We start from the raw sequence: 23,474 nt of genomic DNA, 5'->3' as shown, positions 1-23,474 counted from the left end.
CACACACTTTCCCATTTATAATATTACGGATGACTGTCAAAGTGAACAGAGTATAGTCACAGTGCTTAGACTGCCATCTCTATACACTAGGTTAAAACTTTTGAACCTCAGTTTTGACAAATTGGACCATATTTATTTTTAACTTAGCGACACCTAGCCGAGGATCAACCATAGGCAACCATACATTTTTCTCGATGGTTCCGAGTTTGAAATACACTGGATTAGGTAATCCTCATTTAGTATAGAAACAGGGCGTTAAGAGCAGCGTTTTGGAAGGCATGTATAAATTAATTCAGTTCCTTTAAGAAAAAGCATATTAAAAGCAACAACATCGTAAGCAAGGTCTAAAGTAAATCTATTTAGGTTAATTTTAGCAATATTACAAGTGAATAGGTATACAATTACTTATTTCCTAATAGAGATCGTGATAAAAGATACGAAATCATCAAACTATTGTGCTATATATAGTTTGAGCGTGACATTAAAAGGCGGCTTGTTCTCAAGCTCATAGTTGTTGTTAAAAACTGAATCGACGTAATTGACAAGATTTTTTACGCGTCCGCGTAGCATAGTAAGTTTAATTTAAAATGATGACATCGTCTGTTTTCTTCCTTTGACATTTTGCATTTATTAGTTTCTTTTTTTAAATATAAATGTTAGTATTTAAATTTATCATTATTTTTTGACTAAGTTGTTTGGTTGCTGGCAGTCTGGACTCTCCGATAGCTAGACACTGTTGTTTATGACAGTTTTGACATTGAATTGTATGAATTTTAGAGACAAAAGATTATAATGTATTTACCTGCCTAATTAATTAAGCAATGAAATGTCAGGCTTGTTGCAAATCATCCCACAAACTAAACGAAGTCTTTTGCTCATTTTTCAGCCAGACCAGCGACCGTTGCGGTCGGAAAGTTCCGACCGCAACGGTCGCTGGTCAGATCAGAACGAATGGGACGAATAGTGTCAAAATGATACGAATGTCCACCGTCCGGGCCGAAATGAAACCGAAGTTTAATATGAAAATTTGATTTTTTGTTGCTCTGCTAAGTAGCTCTTATCGGCGCAGTCACATTCGTTCTATACAACCGCTCGCGTTCGCCGCTGTGAACTAAATGAGCAAAGCGATGTTCACGGAAAATTTTCATTTCGGTCTAGGATTTTATTCCTAACAGTTCCATAGTTCGTGAAACACCAAAGTAAAAAGAAACCTGTCTTAACATTAGGTACTTTACTAGAATCAATTTTAGGACAACGGCATTCTGAGTGTGGTTGCTAGCAGTCTGGACTCTCCGATAGCTAGACACTGGAACAGTCTACATGTGTATGTTTAAGTTATTAATGTATTTACCTGCCTAATTAATTAATAATGAAATGTCACTTGTTGCAAATCATTTAATTTTAAAATGTTTTTCCTATAACCTGCGTTGGCAATTATTTTTAATGTGTTAATCGGAAGTGCCTAGAAGAGCTATTGGTCCATGAAACAGCAAATGAAGGGAGACTTCCCAATATCTTTAAAAAGAAAGCTGATGAACATGACACATTCTTGAGCACAGACTTTGACAAAAGTTCAGAAATCCACCCTCAAGGTCTGTCAGCGCGCCATGGAGCGTAGTATACTCGGCGTGAAGTTGACCGATCGCATCAGAAGCACTGTACTACGCTCCAAAACACGGGTAACTGACGTGGCTGAAACAGCCGCTAAGCTTAAGTTGGACTGGGCACTCTGGGCAGGGCACGTTTGTCTTATGCCGGATGACTTGTGGGCTAAAACGACAACCAATTGGGTCCCGCCAAATCGAACCCGGGGTCGCGGCAAACCTCGACGGCGTTGGCGAGATGACCTTGACGCTTTTGATGAGAACTGGTGGGAAACGGGTCAAGACCGGGATACGTGGAAAGGGAAGAGGGAGGCATTTGCCCAGCTGTGGGACACTCTAGGCTCATATAAATAAAAATATATGTTTTGCCAAAGTATGCACGTAAATATCACTTTAACACTTTTACTGCGGTTGGGATCTAAAGAAGGTCTAAAGTCTTTTCGCGTCTTGTATACATATATTATTTAACGTCGGAAAAAAATATAAAATTATGTTAATTAATCGCATTTGACCTGTAATTTATTTCATAATATTTATAGTTTATGAAAAAGTATATAATTTAGTTGTCCGTGCCTTCGCTTGAACCACTAAGTTAATGAGATTACCTACACCCTCGTAACTCAGACTTAATCGAGTCAATCAATTAGCACTAGTAGTGCCACCTATTTAGTAAGTAAATGAAATTTATTTAAACAGAAATAACTTTGAAGTTTAAATGAAAATGAAAATATTTTCACACACACAAACTATTTTCACAATTATAAATAACAAAAATAATGCCACAGAATAAGTCAAGCCACAAAATATGAGTAACGCCGTGTCTTGCGTGGGCGACGGTCGCGCGACCGTCGCCGTCGCGTCTCATACTTCCATATCGATAAGGTTTGATTTCGTATGCGTCGCATCGCCGTCGCGCGACCATCGCGCGACCGTCGCCCACGCAAGCCACGGCGTAAGTAGGTTTATTTTAGAAGTAACTGTTTATTGCTAAGCGCGCTAAATTCTACCGAGCATACTGTGTGATAACAACTCAGCGAGACGCTTACCAGCGGTCGGGTTTCAAAGGTTTCAAAGAACATGTATGCATAGCGAATGGCACAATCGCTCACAAGTATGTAAATGATCTTATCGCGCATATATCGCTTTCGTTTGGCGTCGGAGAAAAGGTACAGGGGGGCATATCGACTAGCAAATACAATTTTTTCTACACACATGTGGCAAGCTTGTTCAGTGGACAAATATGGAAGTTAAAAGTGTAATTACATGTAAAATATTTCGATTAGTTGAAATTACCCCAGAGCGACAACAGAGTCACACAATGTTATAAAGAGTCTCTTTTGTGCAATAAATAAATATGTAAATGCGTACAAAATCGTTGTTTCTTTTAATCAAAATATTTTTTTAAACTTGCGATAGTATTCTGTATACAATTTCTGTTTTAATTATTTGTTTAATCTAAGTGTTACTCTGCGATAATCATCACATTGACTGATAAAAGTGATAAAAGCTCTCTTGATTCTTCATAAACAAATGAGAAAGTTACGTTTTATCCACAAGAGTGCACAGTAATTTCATACAAATTTTATGACGTCATTGATGTCCTAAACTGGCTGGGAGAAATGATCATTAAATGATTTTCTTGAATCATAAGTATTTATAATAAATTGATGGATTTGGTTTAGTTTGATGTTTTACAGTTACATACTTTCATAGTGTTGGTGTGGTGAACATTTTTGTATGTCATTCGGTGGCAAAATTTGTTTAACCTTCGTGCTTTTGAAACCCTCTCAACGCTTAAGAATCTTTCGCTTGCTCGGTTATTCACATGCGGTTAAACATAAACAACCTTGGCTCCTGTAAAACAATCCTATCGATTAGGAAATGGAGGCTGAGGACCGCGATCACTGGAGGAAGACCCTGGGTGAAGGAGTGGTTGCACACGACCAAGCATGGTTTGACCTTCTTCACTCTAGGCGAGAATTAAGACACCAGCGCGCTAACCAACCTCTGTCACTGGACACGGCCACATTCTCCTGCCAACTTTGCGGTCGCGGCTGCCGCTCTCGCATTGGGCTCACTAGCCACTTGCGGAAGTGCCGCAATCTAATGGACGCTGCTTAACCCATCATATTATTGATGTTAGAGGCGTGGAGGTGTTATTGAAAATATATTTATGCAAAAAATTATCGGAACCTTAATCATGTCTTTTAATACCGTGAAACCGTAGCTATTGACCTAATTTTGTTTACTAGGGTTGCACGTGGCACCGAATGGAATGAATGAATGATATAATGGCTAACCAAACATTCAACAGTCGTAAATTATGTTTAACGACTTGTCAAATAGGGTTTATGGCTAAACCTTCGACAATAATTTAGTAAGCGTTTACTGAAGCTCGCTTGGCTCGTAATTCAAACTCGTTAGAGCATGAGCAGACAAACAATTATTATTTTCTTAATGACCACGATACATGTAAATTTAAATTTTGAAAAAAATCCCCAACATAGTGGACCAAGTTTTATCAAACATGGCTTGGAACACTCTCGACTAATTTCAGCTTTCAAACAAAAAATAAATCCAAATCGGTTCATCCGTTTGAAAGCTACGATGCAACAGACAGACAGACACACACACAGACAGACAAACAGATCGAATGTAAACATGTCGTTGTTGGGTCGGGGGTTAATTAGGTTAAAAGTAATTAGTAATTTTACAGATAGTTTTATAAATCTATTATAATAAAGTGCCGGCTATGAAGGCCTATATTTTGCTGAGAGCAGTGTTTAATAGCCGCTTTATTTCACTAGACACCTACATAAAGTTTATTTCACGTGTCAGTTTTGATAAAATAATTGCAACCCAGAAATCACATTGGTTACTTTACTACATTAACATAAAATTGTAACACGCCTCAATTTAACCTTATCTACCACACATCGTGTTTTTCATTAATATCATTAAAAAAAATCACGTCAATTGTAATTTCGGTCATCAGCTTGATAAGAGAATAAGGCCTCATTTTGTCTTTTGAATATGCTATTAGCTTATGTACTTATTGTACCTTTTAGTCTTTGACAACCTGAAACAACTTTTTATTTTTCTCTCCATCCGTACCTTCCGCCTTTTCACTTCTAGAGAACGCCAATACTAATATTATACGTAGCTATCCATGCCGTGACCGGCAACGCGACCCTAGCTAACTACGCAAATCCAAACTTGGTTTTAAAAACTCTGTCGCAGGTAGTAAAGTTGTCCAGATCCATTGTAGGAATAAAATTATAGGAGGGTTTTGGTCGAGATTTACGTAACTGACGTTTCTCGTCAAGATCAATGAGACTAATCCCTTAAAGGGATAAGTTCGCCTTTGTACTGTTTATCCTGTGTCATATTTGTGTTTTGTGTTTTGTACAATAAAGAGTTTATACATACATACATACATACTAATATAAATTCCTCTTCAACAGGTTGAAGAGCCAGCCTCTTCACTTATCCGCGGACCGTCCGCCCCCGGGATGCCAACTTAGCGAACATGGGGACGGACGACTTAGCGCCGAGCTTCACGCAAAAGCCGCAGCTGCGACAGGAGGACGATGGCAACAAACTCGTCTTCGAGTGCCAGCTGCTGGCCGCGCCGAAACCGGACATCTGCTGGTACCGCAGCGATGAACTGCTCAAGGAGGATACTAGAACTAAATTTAAGTGAGTAGTCTTCTATTTCCTTATCTTCTGAGTCCTCGACTTATATAGGTACCGAAGCTTCAGCAACGACCGTATGACAACAATGTTAGCCAGCTGGACACGTTTGCCTAATACACCCAGGACGCTGGGGCAAACTAGCGACAGACTTGATTCTTCAGGGTAGATCTCAAGATAGACAAAAAAGGTGAAAGCAGGACGATGAAAAAACATCCACCATCTCTCTTTCCTGATATCCCACTGACTCCTACATGAGATCAGACAAAGTGCGTAGCTTCACGCAAAAGCCGCAGCAGCGACTCGTCTTTGAGTGCCAGCTGCCGCGCCGAAACAGGACATCTGCTGGTACCGCAGCGATGAACTGCTCAAGGAGGATACTAGAACTAAATTTAAGTGAGTACTCTCATCTTTCTTAGCTAGCTCCTCCTGACTCCTCGAGGTTAATGCAGAAGCTTCAGCCAAGTCAGAAGGACGATGGCAACAAAGTAAGACAGTAGATACAAATTAGCCACAGTCTGAATCCCTCAGGATGGATTTCAGAGCCGATTAGGAAAAAATAAGGACCTTGATACAAACTAATAATACTCCGCGTGAGCCGGGGAACAAGCCCGATTCTTCTTTATCTACAGCAACGCAGCACTCTATGTCATCATGTATCTTATAAGTCTTACAAACTTCTCTGTAGATCCGAGCTTGCTCAGAACCAAATATACTAATACTTTTCGTTAATAAAAGTACGAACGTCATCAAAGTATGACACACAGCAACATGACATGGAATGGTAAACAAAATTATTCTTCTCGCTTTCCTTATCAATATTTATGAGCAATGATAAATTGGCATGGAGAATGTTAGAACAAAGATAAATTCAGTGTACTTTCTAATAAGTACTGATAAGAAAAAAGTTTAATGGGCAAAAAAATCCTAAAACACTCTTAATTCTTAGGCTCGGAAAGCAGCCAAAGAACTGAAGAAACAACCAAAAAAAAAAAAAAAATTAAGTAAATTCTTATCAGCGCGGCTTATCAAAATTCATCACTAAACTGCCCTAGCTTCCAAATATAAATAATTCTGCAGACGACAAACCCGTCTGCTCCGAATAAACTACTTTAAATAATAGCGGTCACAAACCTAGAACCAACTGTTTTGTCAGCCATGAATCAAGCGTCAGCCTTTGATGTAACTGTTAGCAGAACAATGTCACGATTGCTCTGCATATTATTGGCACATGTGACATTTTTGAAGTAAAGGGTTCAGATGAGATCGCTTAGGAATTATTGGCTCAGAGTCGTCTCGTTCATTGAACTGGGCTGGATTTATCTCTATCGGAGAACAGTTAATATTCTGATTAAGAAAGGACTAAGTCGTTGTAAAGGAAGAAAATTCTAAAGAAAGTAGATTGAAAAGGACTATGGGCAACTTTTATGGAGTCTAGACCCAACACTGACAGGGATGAGAGTTATGTCATTCTATAGGAATTTCTATGTACGTACTTCATAAGTTGCAAACTTTACATTCCGTTTTGGCATCTCTGAAAGTTTTCAAGCAACTACATGTGCAGCTACTGTATCTACAGAACACTGATTTAAACTTTCACGATTATTACACATAATTATTTTTAAAATAATATAGAATAGAATAGAATAGAATAGAATAGAATAGAAAATATTTATTTGGCATACAGATACATAATAAAAACAAGTACATAATACTTAATAACTAGTACACCAAATAGGATGCCACTCAGCGAATACCGTGTCTTATAGACGCGGCACTGGTTTTCAGGGCACCCAGAAAATTAATAACTAGGTCTTATAACTAAACAGAACGTATGATCACTTATACAGAAACTATGTTAGAGAAAATGTGTGTGTGTGTTAACCTACTAACAGAACATATTATTTATAAATGTCAATGTAAATAAATGCAAATGTGGCCACTTAGTGTTAATCATTTAGTTGAGATTCAAGTAGATGCTGTTTAAGATTGTGCTTGAAAGAGGTAATGGATATAAAGTATGTAGGTACATGTAGTCATACGCGATTAAGTCCCGATTTTAAAAATAACTATCTATAGAACTGAATGGTTTAGAGATCTTTCTAAAGATCTCTAAACCATTTAGTTTGTTAGTCATAATCACGCGTTTGCCGCGTTTTTTATTTTAAAATACTAATCATACAAAACATACATTATTTGTAAGTACTTATGTTTTTATCCATCATGGATCACCAGTGTTTCTGGAGCGATCGGAAACCAATATGTGACTGAAATGAAAACTGATTTGCTGCCCTTTGTCGTGGCATAGGATACATGCATTGGCAGTACTCGTCAAGGTGCAGGAGGATCTATAGTTGTTGAAATCTAAAGTGAACTAAGCTCTATGTTATAAACTATCAAATGTAAAACTATGGAAACGTGTGATTAACATAAGTTGTTATAGTGGCCATTTCACTAAAAACTGTCGTGTTTGGTCCCCAGGATCCAGAGCATCGAGAAGAACAAGTTCTTGGTGGTGCTCGAGTTGGACGACGTGATCGAGAGCGACGCGGGGCTGTACAAGGTCAAGGCTAAGAACAAGATGGGCGAGGTGGCCGCCTCCATCAATCTTAACTTCAGCCGTGAGTATCCCCCCTCCCTCCCCTCTCCAGAGCGTCGAGGAGAACAAGTTCTTGGTGGTGCTCGAGTTGGACGACGTGGTCGAGAGCGACGCGAGCGAAAAAATTGCTAAAAGTGGCAACATTATAGTGTCGTCCCGTTTTCTTATGGTAATTGACTTGAAAGAGACGACATACTACAGTGTTGTTCTAATTTTTAAATTTCTACTCTTTTTATTCAAGCTGTATTACGTACCACACACCATCTCTTAAAATCTCAACTTAAAAAGACTCAATATGCGTAGTATTGACAAAATTCCCGTTACAAAACTTCCGTAAATTATTTCAGAGCTCTCTTTAATCTTTTAGCCGCCATTGACTTGACCTATTTAAAGCCAACACACTGATCAACACATCGTTGATGCTAGATGCCATTGATTACTTTAATCAAGAAAGACATATAGTTAAATCTAGAACACATGACAGCAATGACGAACATAAATAAGTTGATAAAGTTTAAACAGACTAAGCAGATTCAAATTAATTAGGTAACCATGTATAATTGTGTCCGATAGTAAAGCAAGCAACACAATAAAAACTTCTGCGGTTTTCCCACTCAAAATAACGACTGCACCACGCAAACGCTTCGCAAACAAATCCAAACATTCGCCACAATGTTCACGTAATCCAACACTGGGCCAATAAAAATACCTTCGCAAATAACAGTATTAGTCACGAACAAGAATAAATGTCGAAAAATTCAGCATAGATTGCCCACGCACCGTTCGGCAAAACTCTCGGACACTGAGCTTATATTCACCGAGATTTGTACTTCTGCAACAGACATATCGGAGCGCTCAAGGAGCTCAAAAATATCTAAACAGCTTGATATCGCCCTGAGGCCATGACTCATTTTTGCAGAGTTGAATTTGGAACGCTCTTGTATCCCGTTGTAGTTCAAATTAAAATTGATGTTGGTATTTTTAAAGGATCTCAGGACTTGGGAGTGTTCAGATGTTTCTGATCACCCCAGTCGCTGTATATGGTGACTCGATGGTGACTGTACATAAGACTGTTTAATGTGGAAAGATAGAAACTCTGGCGCAACACTAAAATTACGTGACGACAATGCACTGTCGACCCGAGACATAGTAAACACGATGACGAATTTAACTTCTGTCATGCTCATTATTGGACGTCAACGTTTGAGTAATTTTAGGACTGGCATGCTGACTGAGTAATCTATATTTTTCTCGGTGTAAAAATAGGTTTGTGTTCCTTGGCAAGAAGTGTAATAATTAATACATGTTTTTTGAGGATATTCGCGTTAAATAACATCATTAGTCAGGTTATGACAGCGAAATAATATGTTCTCGTGTAGATCCGGAATGATTTCACCTTCAATTCCGAATGAATAAAATATATAATCAAAGTTTGACCTATTTAAAACCTTGTACTTAAATCTATGGCTGTCTAAAAGTCCAAATCCTGTGCAATGTAGGACAAAAAGTGTACATCTTCCATGCAGCAGTTATACCTTTATTATGTCCATTTTTATTGAACGAATTACCTCTTTTTTTACTAGAGTAACAAATTGTACAATTACCATCTACGAGTACATTTTGTGGCCGCAGAATTATAGCGGTTAGGATCCCTTATTTTTCTCATCAGTCATGCGGTAGACTATATTAATTTCAGCCATCAGAACAGATGATTATTTTATTATACACCATAAATCGTCTACGATAGATGTTAAGCCAGTGAGGTCCCTTGCCTCATCCATCCCATTTGAAGTAACCTACGCCAATGAAGAAGAAGGTTCCTTATTGCACCAAACCTACCATTTTAACCCTCCTGCAGGATAAATTGGAGTATACACATCAGCAGCGGCTGGTTCATACAAGCCGATTCTCACCCGCTTGCCTAAAATTGATTACTAGTAAAAAACCTACCTGTTAAGGTAGGTTTCTTTTTGCTTAGTGTTGCCTAGCAGAAATTTTCACCAGCCGCCACTGATACACATACATGTTTCATAGATAAAAAACCTCAAGGTGGTACACCAGAGCAAGTAGCTGTTGTTCAAATGTTCACGTTTACATACTTTAGTCGGTTTATTCCCGGACTATCATTGCCCGATGATCCAATGTTTACGTCTGCATGTTGATCAAATTATAAACACGAGGCGTCCAACGAGCTCTCCGACTATTTTTATTTGCCACCGATTTGTTTCTACGGAAAATATTGAAACTGGATGCGGATTCTTGCATTGAATCGAGTGTAGGTGAATTTAAAACTGGATACGAAAATACGAATCGAAATACTACTGAATTTGTGTAATACCTATTTATAATGATTTTCAAAGACAACACATTGGAATTTGGAAAACATTATTTTAATTAATTCAGTACATGATATAGTTTAATTTGCTTTTTCCTGAAATACATATTATAAACCACTTATTAAAGTTACCGCCTCATTAACTACTTGATATTCAATCATCTGTTTCAAAATCTTCTCTGATTCAAAAATTTAATATATCATATTCTGAAGTAACTTTTTGATTTCTTCTATTTCTCATAATTTATCTTTCTTTTTCAGCCGCTGACGAAGACAAACAAAAGTAAGTATTAAAATGATATCTTTGTTATTTGTAGCTTTAGGAGATTTCTTTATCCAAATCCAAAATTTCGATTCAAGTATCTATCCTTATAAAGTGCATAAATTGAACTATACGAACATTTTTTTACATTCTCATATTTTAGAGGAACAGAAAGATCTTGAATGATTTTGTTGTTACGAAAAATTCAACTAATTGATCAAAAGTCATCCTCCTTGCGTTACCCCAGTATTCGCCATGGCTCACAAGAGCCTGGGGTCCGCTACTGATGGACTAAATACAACAATAAAATTAATCCCCAAACCCAAACTCAATTTCTTCATACAGTAACATTGACTAACTTCCAAAAATGTAATTGCAGACAAGTGGACGGTAGAGCGCCAACGTTCGCGCGCAAGCCCGCCATCCGTCAGGAGGATGACGGCAAGCGGCTCATCTTCGAGTGCCGCATCGAGGCGGAGCCCGTGCCCACGGTCGCCTGGTTCCACAACACGGCTGAGGTCAAGCCTGGCGCGAGGCATAAGGTGCAGATACATCACTTCCTATCTCTTTCTGTAAATCCTGTTGTCAATTGGGGTGTAGGGCTCGAATCATATTTCTCCATTGACTGCGGTTTAGTCCTCTCACATCATCCGTAACACCCCTTCTACCACAAACTGATATGGTAAAAGTTCTCTTTTCCTTCCTAAAATTTCAGTTTATGTCTCCCAACCCTCTATTAAGTGCACTATAAATGTTTAAAATTTTAGATCAAGTCAAGCAATCTTTGAAAAAAGTGATTTGACAGATTTGCAAGACCGAAGTGATATTTATTATAAGAGCTCCGAGCAACATTTTAATACTAAATTAAACCATGGTATTCGCTAAATATCATTAACTCATAATCATGGAATGGTTATTTCAACATATTTAGCCATAATTTTGGCTTTGATTAACATTGTAATCTTAATTACAATGACCAATCAATGGCACGTGGCAGCGCGATCAAAATAAATGTCATTATAAAAGTGCATGACACTGACGACAGTGAAGATTGAGATGTAAAAATAATGACCGATGATGACCCAGTTTTAAAAGAGCTCAAAGATGGCCTTGACCCCGATCTAGTTGGCTACGACACCGGCCAGGTGGCGACAGCATCGCACGGTGACCTTTTACACCTCAATCAGTCAGTTACAATCTATTTAAGATTTTAAAATGATAGTAACATTTGTCAGTCTCGGAAATGTGACACTTTTGATGGGTTCAAAATAAACGCGTGACTCATGCTAGTGATGTTCGTGTTTTATTTCGGCAGAAACAAAATACAATGCATATTAGCCAATGTAAATGCTAAGGCGTTCTGCAAAGTTTAGGAAAATAATGGAACATGGTACAAATACCAAAATAATGTGACCTGTAATACGTTATTACCAATAAATGATGTCTATGTCTAAATAAAAGAACAACAAACCACGTAGTTGCACAATATCTCAATAGATTTGTTTTAGGTAACAAACATCCTTTGTAAGAAAAGGCAGATAATTATAGGTTTATAGAATAAGGGCCGGTTACATCAAACCGTCTGTCATCGTTAAAGCGTTCGTAAAATTGTATTGTATGGGAAGTTCCATAGACGTCTGCTGCGTGACGATGATGTGTCTGTCAAATGGATGCTGATAAGCAATAATGTGTCAACCCACAAAAACTAAAAACATGAGATTTTAATGCCATGTTATAGCTGGATTTTTAAACTTCTATTTGCAAAAATGACCTTTTCATTTTGAAAATTTTCACTATCCCAAAAGTAAAAAAATAGGTTAACACAAATCCTTTATCGTGTGTTGCCTGTTTTGCATTAATGTGTCAAGAACCTTAACTTATTATAGTAATTGGCAGAAGACATATTTAAATTACAATAATGTGTTAAGAGGGTTGACTCAACGATTTTTTTACACTTGACTCATTCTTGCAAAACGCAAAAAATGACATAGTTACCCACTATGAGACTTGAATGATTATTGCAAAATGATATTTTATTCGTTGTTTTATGCTACGACCCGTGTTATAAAACATAAGTCATTATTGTTAAATTATATTCGGGTCATAAATTGTTCGTTTTTGGTGTAAGTACCATGACACTATATTGTAAAATATAACTGTTCATATTAATTTATGTTTGAATAAGTTATGACTTAGTCCATTAGTATATTTTTGCACATGAATGGTAAATTCAGTACGAAATTGAACATTTTAAGTCATGAATATACATATTCGTTATTATAATTTGCAAACATTTTTTACAAGTATGTTTTTATATAAAAATCTAATATAAGCTACTATTTTTTTATAATTACTAATTACATTAAGACGTGTTAATGTATGCATAAAAATATTGTTTGATTTTTGAATACTTACTGAATGGTAGTTTATTATTTTGTTAAAGATATTTTATGTTTTGTTCTTGTACAAGTCATGAGTTATTCATAATTTAAATGACTTAGTCTATTTCTTAGCGTAAAAAAATATTTTGTTGTATATTTTAGATAAGTAGTTTATTTTTTTTAAAGATGATTATTTGGTTTTTATAACGATTTTTTGTTGAAAAAGCACAGATAATTTAAATATGTGTCTAGAAATGATCATTACTCTAATAGTTAATTTATAGTATTTTATTCAACAGGCGTTTAAAGGAGGTCAAGAAATATCAGTGGCGTACTTTCCACGAGTATTTTGGAGTCAGTTAAACACCATTGCATACAATACTTTTACAACGACCATGCATTTAGTTTTAATAGTTTTTTTTTAATAATTCTCGCGAAATTCACACTGTTTCCTGTATTGCAAGGGTTTGCACTGTCAGCTCAGCTGCCCAAAGCCTTCCCGCGCACACACGAGTATCGTTAATGCAATGCGTTGCCATGATTACAGAACCAAACAATGCGTTTTGAGTTTTTTCGATACGCACAATCCTGTAAATGACGAATAACAGTTCGGGAGTAGAAAAATCATTAAAAGGTTTGATTAATAAATAATGTATTGATTCCTACATACCTAATAACATAAGTGACCATGACTGATACCAGCAGTTCCCGTCAACTTTGTACAATTTATAATAAATTACCGTATGACATAAAAGAACAAAGAACTACAGCATTTAAGAAAATGATGAAAGCTTGGTTGTGTGAGAAATGTTTCTATAGTGTTGGCGAGTTTCTTAACAGATCATTATAGTAACGTAGGTATATTTAATGTATGCATGTGATTACTTAGGTTAGCAAAAGATATTTGTACGCCAGTCTGTAGGCACAATGTGGAGATCTGTAGAAGTTACATATTGTAAATAGTTTTAAGACCATTTTTGTAAACCCACTATTGACAAATAAATTCATTCATTCATTCATTCATTCATTCATAGCCACGTCAGCAAATTTTAATTGATCCTTTTTTGTTACCAACATTTAGTAAGATAAGTCTACTTTCGTAAGATATATACAGGTTAATTGTTATAATTAAGAAAATATAGATTCTAGAGAACCTTAATGACGAAATAAAACTTAATAAAATCTCAATTAATTAACAAAATCTTGGTAACAAAATAGGAATTAATAAAAACAAATTTAACTTTTTCCTTAATTTTTGTACAAACTTTTCGAGAATTGCTGATATGTTACTTAACACTTATAAAGTTAAAAATATGCACAGGTAGAGAGGTTTTACAACAACAATTTATGTGCTTTAACATGTTTATTTAAGACTCATAGATATTTTTAAACAATTAGCAAAAGTGGGTTAAGTATCATAACACAGTCTTGAAAAAGTTTGACGTCGTCGAACAATTCGCAATAAAAGAAAAGGGCATTATTTCGTCAAATTGAAGTTTGTTTTGAAATTAAGCTACAATAATCACTACTACTGAACGTATTATAGCTGAAAAACAAAACAATATATATAAAAACATTTTTTTTTAAGAGAAACACAAAAAAATGAGAAAAAATCTTTAGACGCCATTTTCTCAAAATGGTTGGCGTGTGGGTTGACACATTGTTGCTTATCAGCATCCAAATGTGGTTGATGCAACTGGCCCTAAATGACAACTATCTCTATAAATAGATTGAGTTCTTGTAAACAAATTACTGATGTAACTATATTCTTGTCAGTACAATACTTTATTTTTGTTTTGGTGGAAAAAATATATTTTATACATTTATAATTTTACCACATGCATTTATTTAGTAGGCAATAATAGATATGATAGGTAATAAAGATTAAAAAAGGACCAGACTATACGTGCAATACCTGGAAATTTATCATGTCAGCGTTAGACATTATCACAATTTTGCAAATGCAAATCATTCGAAACCTAATGGTTACCTAATACCTTAGATTGAAAAAACTATGGCAGGAAACTAGTATTTTGAATGTTTTTCTGTATTCACGATGCTTAATTATGTTTTTTTATTCGCTTTTCAGCTAACAGTAAGCAAAGACGGCAAGTCATACTATGCCTCGCTGGAAATCGCAAACGTGACCGTGGAAGACGCGGGCAAATACAAGGTGACCGCCAAGAACGAACTCGGCGAAAGCAACGCCACGATCAGCCTGAACTTCGACAGTGAGTACAATGTTGTTTACTCCATCATCATCTTCATTGATTACAGCACAGTCAAATTTACAATTGACTGAATCAGTTTTATTAAGAACCTTTTTATTTTCGTCAAATATTCCAAATTTTTTGAGACACTACACTTTATGAAGCAATTTTTTTACAAACATTTAGGTTACCTGTGGTATCTGTTGATGTTTAAAAATGTCATACAATTTTACTTCCGCTTATAGTTTAACAATGCTGTCGTGTGGTTCTAATAATTATGTTGTAGACTAAGTCATACGTGTAGATTTGGCGGCATCATGTACATCAATTCATTATATCAATTCGTCAATACACATAATACCTACACAAAATTACGGCATTAGTTAAATTTAACAATGTTCTTTTTATATTATTGATTTAAGATGTTTTCTTAATTTCGTTTTCGGTTTTAGTTTCATCTTTAACCAATACACTATACACTGTTCTATATCTATTTAATATACTTTAGGCAAATCTATTTATTTATCACACACAAACACCTAACCATCATCACAAATCTCTCCTCGATATATTTTATTTATTTATTTATCATTTTAATATTCATTCTGCTTCTCTGCTTTATTAACAATATTTTCCTTGGTAATATATAGATAAACTACTAACAGTATAACGCAGTAGTTAGAAGTAGTTTGCAAATACTTTGCTTCAGCAACTGCACAATTTTAACTCAGTAATGAAATAACTGGTGCAACTGTCATGCGTACTGATCGATCAATATAGTGAAACAAACATAATTCTTCCAAATTATATTTTTATGTATGTATCTTTATAAACATATTCAGTATGCGAATGAGGTAGTAGCAAAGTATATGACAAGAACACGAACTTAAAGAAAACATCTTAAATATGAACAGTGATTAAATATAACAAACAAGTGAAGATTCTAATAACAAGGACTTATTAATGCAATGATTAACAACATAGGCGACGAAGCGCCCGTTCCTGAGGACTATATCAAACCGACGTTCACGGAAAGACCCGTCATCAGGCAATCGGAGGATGGTACAAAAATCACATTCGAATGCAGATGTGTTGGCAAACCGAAACCAACCGTCGCATGGTAAGAACCAACTCATACAATAATAAATACAACTCTAAAACAGAGAAAGATTTTAACACTAACTAATACCTCTGATACAGGTACCATGGCAAAAAACTAATAAAAGAAAGTAGTCGACATAAAATAACATTAGAAGAGGACCAAACATTATATCATATAGCGCGATTAGAAATTATAGGCGTAGAAAATACGGACAAAGGAGAATACCGGGCATTGGCGAAAAACAAACATGGTGAAGGCGTAGCAAAAATAAATCTCAACTTTGAGACTGGAGATAAACCGAAGTAAGACTTTAAAAACTTTTTGTTTTCTTTTTCGATAATTCTATCCAAAGGATTGTTATTCAAATTTTGTATTTTGGACAGAATTCCTGATGGTAAAGCACCAAGATTCCCTAAAAAACCAACAATAAGGCAAGAAGGGGATGTGTTAATAATGGAGTGCATACTCGAAGCGTATCCCGTCCCGGACATCGCGTGGTTCCACGGGGAAAAGGAACTAAAAGATGGATCAAAAATGAAGATGTCTCGAAAAGCGACGGGAAAAGACACGTTTAATTTGACACTAGAAATATTAGGCCCCACTAGGGAAGATGGTGGCAATTATAGGTGCAATGCCTTCAACTTGTTTGGTGAGAGTAATGCAAACATTGCTCTCAATTTCCAAGGTGGGAACATAGTTTTAAGTTTAGATAATGTACGCATACAGTAGCAACGCATGCTAGGCTTTGAGCTTGGAAGCTGCATGTCACCAGTTCAACTGTTTTTTTTTTTTCATATTTGCTATAATTCCTTCTATGACACTGTTGTTATTTTTGTGTAGGTGGGGATGACGAGAACGGTTTCGCACCATCGTTCATAGAGAAACCTCGAATCATTCCCAACGAAGATGGCACACTCATCACAATGCGTTGCGTGTGCAAGGCAAAGCCGGCGGCTGAAGTAACATGGTACAGAGGCACGACCGCAATCAAAGCTAGCAGTAAGATTGAGATCAAATCGAGTGTTATAAGTGAGGATGTTTACGAATTGGTATTACTTTTGTCGAACCCGACGGGAGCGGATGGTGGCGCTTACCGCTGTCACGTCAAAAATGAATACGGCGAAAGCAATGCTAACTTAAACCTCAATATCGAGGCTGAGCCAGAACCAGAAGGCGAAGGCCCAACATTTGTCGAGAAACCGACTATCCAATCAAAGGATAACGGTAAACTAGTAACCATGGGATGCAAGGTTAAAGCTAGCCCGAAACCGACAATCGTGTGGTACCATGAGGGTAAAGAAATCAAAGACTCATCGAAAATCAAGACCAGGGTCGAAGTGAAGGATGATTTATACACAATTATTTTGGAACTTATCGATCCTGGTATTGAAGACTCCGGATTATATAAATGCAATATCAAAAACGAACTTGGGGAGCTCAATGCAAATCTTACGCTCAATATTGAAAGTAAGTAGTTCACAAACTCACAAACAAAAATGAACATGTTGTGATAAGTTTGACTCGATATTAATATAAAATTTCCTATTTCAGTCATTCCAGTTATCAAAGAAAAACCAAAGGTCATTAAGATAGTTAAAAAGAAGACTGTTATTGTTGAATGTAAAGTATTAAGTAAATTTGCACCAGCTTGCACCTGGTTCAAGGAAGCAAGCGCTGTCAAGGAGGACTCAAGACACACTGTGCTCATTGAGCCTCTTAGAGAGGTAAGAACTACTTGTATTACAGTTGGTTTTAGAGCAATACACCTTTAAAGGTTGTGTTTTCAATTTCGGCAGATTTTCAAATTTTAAGCTGATTTCAGCTACCTACATGGAGTTATTTTGCAAGATAAAGTTTAACTTCATCATTCGAACTCCGAAACGATAAACCTAGATCTAAAATCTTAAGGCTGTCTGGCTTACTGCCCTATTTACAACAGTGTCATATTTTTATGTGTTATGACAATGTTATAATTTTAATTCTAATTTATTTTTATCGAAAAACAGATTAAGGCCTGATTTAGACGGCGTGCGAACTCACATGCGATTTTAGTTAGGGAACATACCCAAACTACGTGACCATATTTGTGCCGTTTTTTGACCCCCTCCGCCCCCTGCGTGACTAAGCGTAGTATATGCCAAGATCCCCCCCCCCCCTCCCCCTGTAGTTTTCACGTAGTATTTATAAATCAAGTTTGAAATCAATTTTTGCAGAAAATTGTTAATAGATATTCGTGTGTCTACTGTCTATATCAAATTTAATTCACTCAGCGTCAAAAAAATCGCACCTCTCAATCGGCTTCGTTCAAGCGATTATAGCCCTTATATTATACAAGGAAAAGTATGACTATGTGGCCTTATTTGAAAGGTAATCTAACGCTCTATTGGAAAATGCCATAAAATTCATGACATTTTTCACAAAAAGTTAAAATTTTCAGGAAAAAGGAGTCAACGTGCATTCAGGTTAAACAAAGACAACAAAATCAACAAATATCGAAAAAATTACTTAAAACTAAAATTAAAAAACCTAGTGTTTTCTCCCTCTGGCCCTTCGTGTAGCTTCCAGGCAATCAGTTAAGGACCTTATCAGTGTTTACGATCCGTTTTTGAGGAATGTTATCCCACTCCTCAATAACTGCGGCTTCCAGCTCGTCGAGGGTGGCTGGAGCAAGATCCCGCGACCAAACAAGCCGTTTTAACTCATCCTAGAGATGCTCGATGGGGTCCAGGTCGGGACTCGTTGCTGGCCACTCCATTACGGTGCATTCCAACCTCATGCAGGGATTCCCGCACTGTCAAGGCAGTATGGCAACGGGCCTTGACGTGCATAAATTGGAAGTCAGGTCCAACAAACTCAGCGTATGGGACCTCATGTTCTTCAAAAATCTCCATAATGTAACTGCCAGCAGTTAAGGACCCCTCAAAACGACCACAGCCAGTACGGGAAACGCAGACGAGATCCGTTTTGCCGTCGATGGAAGTGCCGCCCCAGAACATGCACGAGCCGCTCCCGTTTCTGACTGATTCTTCGGTGCAGACTGGTGTAAACTGCTCTCCTTGACTCCTGTACACCCTTTTGTGTCTGTAGTTTGTGTAAATGCCCCCTCGTCTCATCGGGAAACAGAACTTTCCTCCATTGCTGCAACGTCCAAACCTCGGGAGAATTCCTTCTGGCAATTCGATGGCTTCAATTGGGGGCCCCTGCCAGCTCTTCGGGGTAACATTTTTTTCTCCAGCAATCTTCTTCTGATCGTGGAGACACTCACTGCAGTTCTTCGAGTTGTCCTAAGCAGTATCTGCAGCTCAGCAGCGGTCAGAAAGCGGTCCGCAAAGAGGCCGATATTACAAATATACCAGTCCTCTCTAGCGGTGGTGCAGCGTCTTCTCCCAGATTCAGGCCTTCTGATGTAGCCACAGATCTCCAGGAACCGCAGCAAGCCTCGTCACACCCGGAAACGGCTTATGCTTAGGCGTTCAGCAACTTGCTACTGCAGTAGTCCGTTTAGGAGCAGTGCCACCACTTGAATTGCTTTTTCTGGAGTTGTACCCGTATTCTGAAGGCTTTTTCATTCTGCAAGTGTTCAGTAGTGTCCTCGGTGATTTTTGGAGTCCAAATGATCCACATGACACCTTTACACCTCCTTTTAAATCCGTCTAGGGTAGCACACCTAGAGACCCATTAAAATCGCATCATTACCCTTTGTTTTAAAACCACCGTAGATTGGCGATTATTGTTTTTAAGAAAGTTGTACACCTTTTTCCTTAAAGGGCTTTCATTGTACTTTAAAATGATACCAATATTGATAGGTTACAGTCAATAAGATTAGAGCTTTCTTGAAACGAATTTTGGCCGAGGTGCGATTTTTTTTGTCGCTGAGTGTATAATGATTTTCATCCCATCACCTTCATCATCACCAGCTTATATAAACGTTCCTCTGCTGACCACGGCTGGGCCAATATTCCACAGGTTACATGACAAGAAGTTAGACCCCCCCCCCCTCTCCCTCTGTGACCAAGCGTAGTATTTTGACGACCCCCCCCCCCCCCTAAACGTGTCACGTAGTTTGGGTACGTTCCCTTACATTGCGGTCTGTTGAGGTTATATACAATTTAGCACAGCCATCAAATACGGCAGTGTAATAAAACTCGTATGCGAGTTCTCGTACCGTCTAAATGGGCCCTAAGACAACAAACATGTATCGCACCGATTTTCTCATTAATGGATATCACTGTTAAAATAAAAAGGCACAGAAAACCAAATCCGTAGGTATAATTTCTAAACTTCTAAAAATCTCTTCCAGGGTGAATTCACAGTCAAATTGGAAATCTCAAACGTGTCACAAACCGACAAGGGATCGTACAAGCTCGTGGCTAAGAACGAGAAGGGCGAGGCTACGTCGCAGGTGGTCGAGATCACCGAGATCCCTGAACCTCAGGGCGACAAGCCGCAGATCATCAAACACTTCAGGAGCCTGGTAAGATAAATAGTCATCTACCTTTGTCACTTATTTTTTATTTGGTAGAGGATTTTTGGAATTGATGCTAACACTAATAAGTAAACAAAACACGTGACATTTTATAACCGGTAATAGATATTGAAATTTTAAGTTCTTTATTTTTATATTGCTATATTTTATACCAGCCCATATCATAAAGTTTTTATGATATTTTAAGCTGTGATGGTAAAGCTCATAAGTGTAAATTAATCTTAAGAGTGTTATCTTATCTGTCAGTAGTAACAATTCCGGCAATACCAGTAAAATTTTTTACACATATAAAACTACACCTACAAAGTCTACCCTTCTTTTTGTTAGAGGCTATGTTAGGCTTCTTAGCGCCTTACGTATCACTGCGACCATTTCTGATACAAAGAATCTATCTACGAAGGGTATCAAAACACCTGAAACAGTTATTAATGTAAATACCACTAAATTACAGGCCAAAAAAGAAAACGAGGAGGCAGAGTTCGTCGCCGTCCTCAAAACATCGGACCAATCGTGCAGATGCACCTGGTACAAGAACTCCACGGTCATCAGAGACTCGTCCGAGGTCAACACGTCGTTCGACGGGACCAACGCGCGCCTAATCATCAGGAAGGTGTCCTCCAAATACGCGGCCACGTACCGCGTGGTCATCAAAAACGAGTTTGGAGAGGACGAGTCTAATGCCGACTTGACGATTGTAGAGGAAAAGGTAAAAGATACTCCTTTTATTTGAGTAGGTCTGAACGTTAGACGGTTTTTTAAAAATAACAATAAGTAATGTCATCATATTCATAAAGGCATTACGAGTAGAAAGTGTGTTGTTTCACATTTATGTTGAAATAAAAACTTTTTATGTTTGAGACTTATTATATAGTACTTTGACGCCAAACAATGAATACAAAGTATTTTTCCTAATATTAATTTATCAAAGTGATGAAAGATACAACTTAATCACGAGTTTGCGGGGGTGAATACTTTCCTTATTGTTTTCAATATAACTAATAACATTTGACTGTCAAAATAACGTATGCTATAATGCTTAATTTCAGAAGAAGAAGGAGGAGGAAGAGGAAAAAGAAGAAGAAGAAAAGATGGAAGTAGAAGAAGAAGAAGAAAAGACCATCGTCGAATCAGAAGAGGAGATGTCCATCGTCGAAGAAAAGTCAGTGACTGAAGAAAACCACATCGAACAAAAGAAGACCGTCAAAAAGGTTGAAAAGAAAGAAGAAATTAAGGTGGAAGAAAAGAAAGAAGAGAAGAAGGAGGAAGTAAAAATGGAAGTTGACGAGGCCAAGAAGGTGATGCAGAAGAAAACTGCTAAAACTGAAGAAGAAAAGAAGGAAATGCTTGAAAAATTGGAGAAGAGGAAGAAATCGGAACCCGAGGCTAAGATTGAAGGCATTCCAAAACTCAAACCAGTCAAGCCCAAGGAAGAACCGGTTGAGGAAAAGAAAGATGACAAGAAGACTGAATCCAAAACGACGACCAAAAAGGTTGTCAAAAAGAAGGTCGTTGCCAAGAAGGATGAGGTAAGTGTAACGTGTAAATAAAAACACAAAATGTATATAGCTTAGAGTCAATTTCATAATTATTTATTGTCGTTTTAGACGGAATAGTTCATATTTTCAGAGGCTATAAATTAAAGAAATCTGTTAAAGCTTAAAAAAACGGGTCTTACACCAGTTTAGTTGTATGTTATGTTACTGTTTGTTTACAATCATTATGTGATAACTGATTTTTCTGTTGTGAGTGTTGTGTTAACAATAGCCGTGCTAAACTGTGTTTGGACTTAGGATGTACTGGAATTCGTCGACGATTACGAGCGACCCGTTTTGGAAAAATACGAGAAAATCACACCAACGCCACTCGCTAAAAAACCGAAAGAAGATGACACACCTAAGGTAACCACAATTCACACATAATACTATACTAATACTATTATAACACTACATCATATACTTAAATAAAATATTACGATGATATTAATGTACTTATTACATATATTTAGTCGAAACGAGCGTCAGTGTCCGAAAGCGTTAAAAGTGAACAATATGAAAGTGAGGAAGAACAATCGGTGGCAGCTCCGGCACCAGAGAAGAAATCTAAGGTTGAACCCAAAAAGGTATAAGACATGACGTTTTTTTATTTCTGTAGTTCAATATGTTCCCACAACATAGTATGATAGAATATAATAGTCCAAATATAGCTAACTAAATTCATAATTATAGTAATAGTAGTGTTTTTATTAAACGTAACAATGACACATTATCGCAAAATGTTTACTAGGAGGAAGAGAAGCCTGAAACAAAGAGACCTAGTATCAAAAAGGGTATTCCTAAACCAGAGGAGCCTGTAGACGAATTATCTGGTGTCAAATTGTCCAAAACACCGACTAAACCAACAGAAACAAAGGCTGAAGAACCTCAAGCGGCTAAAGCTAAAAAACCAATAGCTAAGGTAAATGAAACTAAAATCCCTTAAATATGTTTACTATTACTTGATATAATATCAAAAACCTGATTTGCTTATTTACAAAATATTTTAATTACGTTTGAAGCCAAAAGAAGAGAAAGAGTTTATCGATGACTACGAAAGACCAGAACTCGAGAAATACGACAAAATGACACCGACTCCTAGTGAAAGAACTAAAAAGGAGAACGGAGTGGAGGTAAAATGACAAAAAAAATATTTATCCTGATAAACTAGATTTACACATTTCCATTTTTTTCGTATTCTGAAATTATGCATGGTTATGGATAAATATACTAGACGTTAAACATTTGTAGGCGTATTATTAAGATAATA

General features: G+C 37.0%; 1 protein-coding gene across 1 annotated transcript in view; it reads left to right on the top strand.

Moving 5' to 3' along the window:
* The window catches only part of LOC125237320 (twitchin), a 183,753-nt gene that overhangs the window by 5,796 nt on the left and 154,483 nt on the right, over positions 1 to 23,474 (top strand). Inside the window, 17 exon segments of the mRNA XM_048144310.1 lie at positions 5,069 to 5,303; positions 7,779 to 7,918; positions 10,493 to 10,514; positions 10,873 to 11,035; positions 14,964 to 15,105; positions 16,069 to 16,204; positions 16,285 to 16,488; positions 16,570 to 16,871; positions 17,027 to 17,653; positions 17,738 to 17,910; positions 20,487 to 20,660; positions 21,124 to 21,378; positions 21,719 to 22,198; positions 22,463 to 22,570; positions 22,678 to 22,791; positions 22,956 to 23,126; positions 23,227 to 23,337. Of these exon segments, the coding sequence (XP_048000267.1) occupies positions 5,134 to 5,303; positions 7,779 to 7,918; positions 10,493 to 10,514; positions 10,873 to 11,035; positions 14,964 to 15,105; positions 16,069 to 16,204; positions 16,285 to 16,488; positions 16,570 to 16,871; positions 17,027 to 17,653; positions 17,738 to 17,910; positions 20,487 to 20,660; positions 21,124 to 21,378; positions 21,719 to 22,198; positions 22,463 to 22,570; positions 22,678 to 22,791; positions 22,956 to 23,126; positions 23,227 to 23,337 (3,492 nt within the window). The 5' untranslated portion in view covers positions 5,069 to 5,133.

The sequence above is a fragment of the Leguminivora glycinivorella genome, chromosome 21 (assembly GCF_023078275.1).
Source record: "Leguminivora glycinivorella isolate SPB_JAAS2020 chromosome 21, LegGlyc_1.1, whole genome shotgun sequence".
Classification (NCBI taxonomy): domain Eukaryota; kingdom Metazoa; phylum Arthropoda; class Insecta; order Lepidoptera; family Tortricidae; genus Leguminivora; species Leguminivora glycinivorella.
Note: the sequence above shows the minus strand (reverse complement) of the source record. Positions and strands in the feature narration are given on the sequence as shown.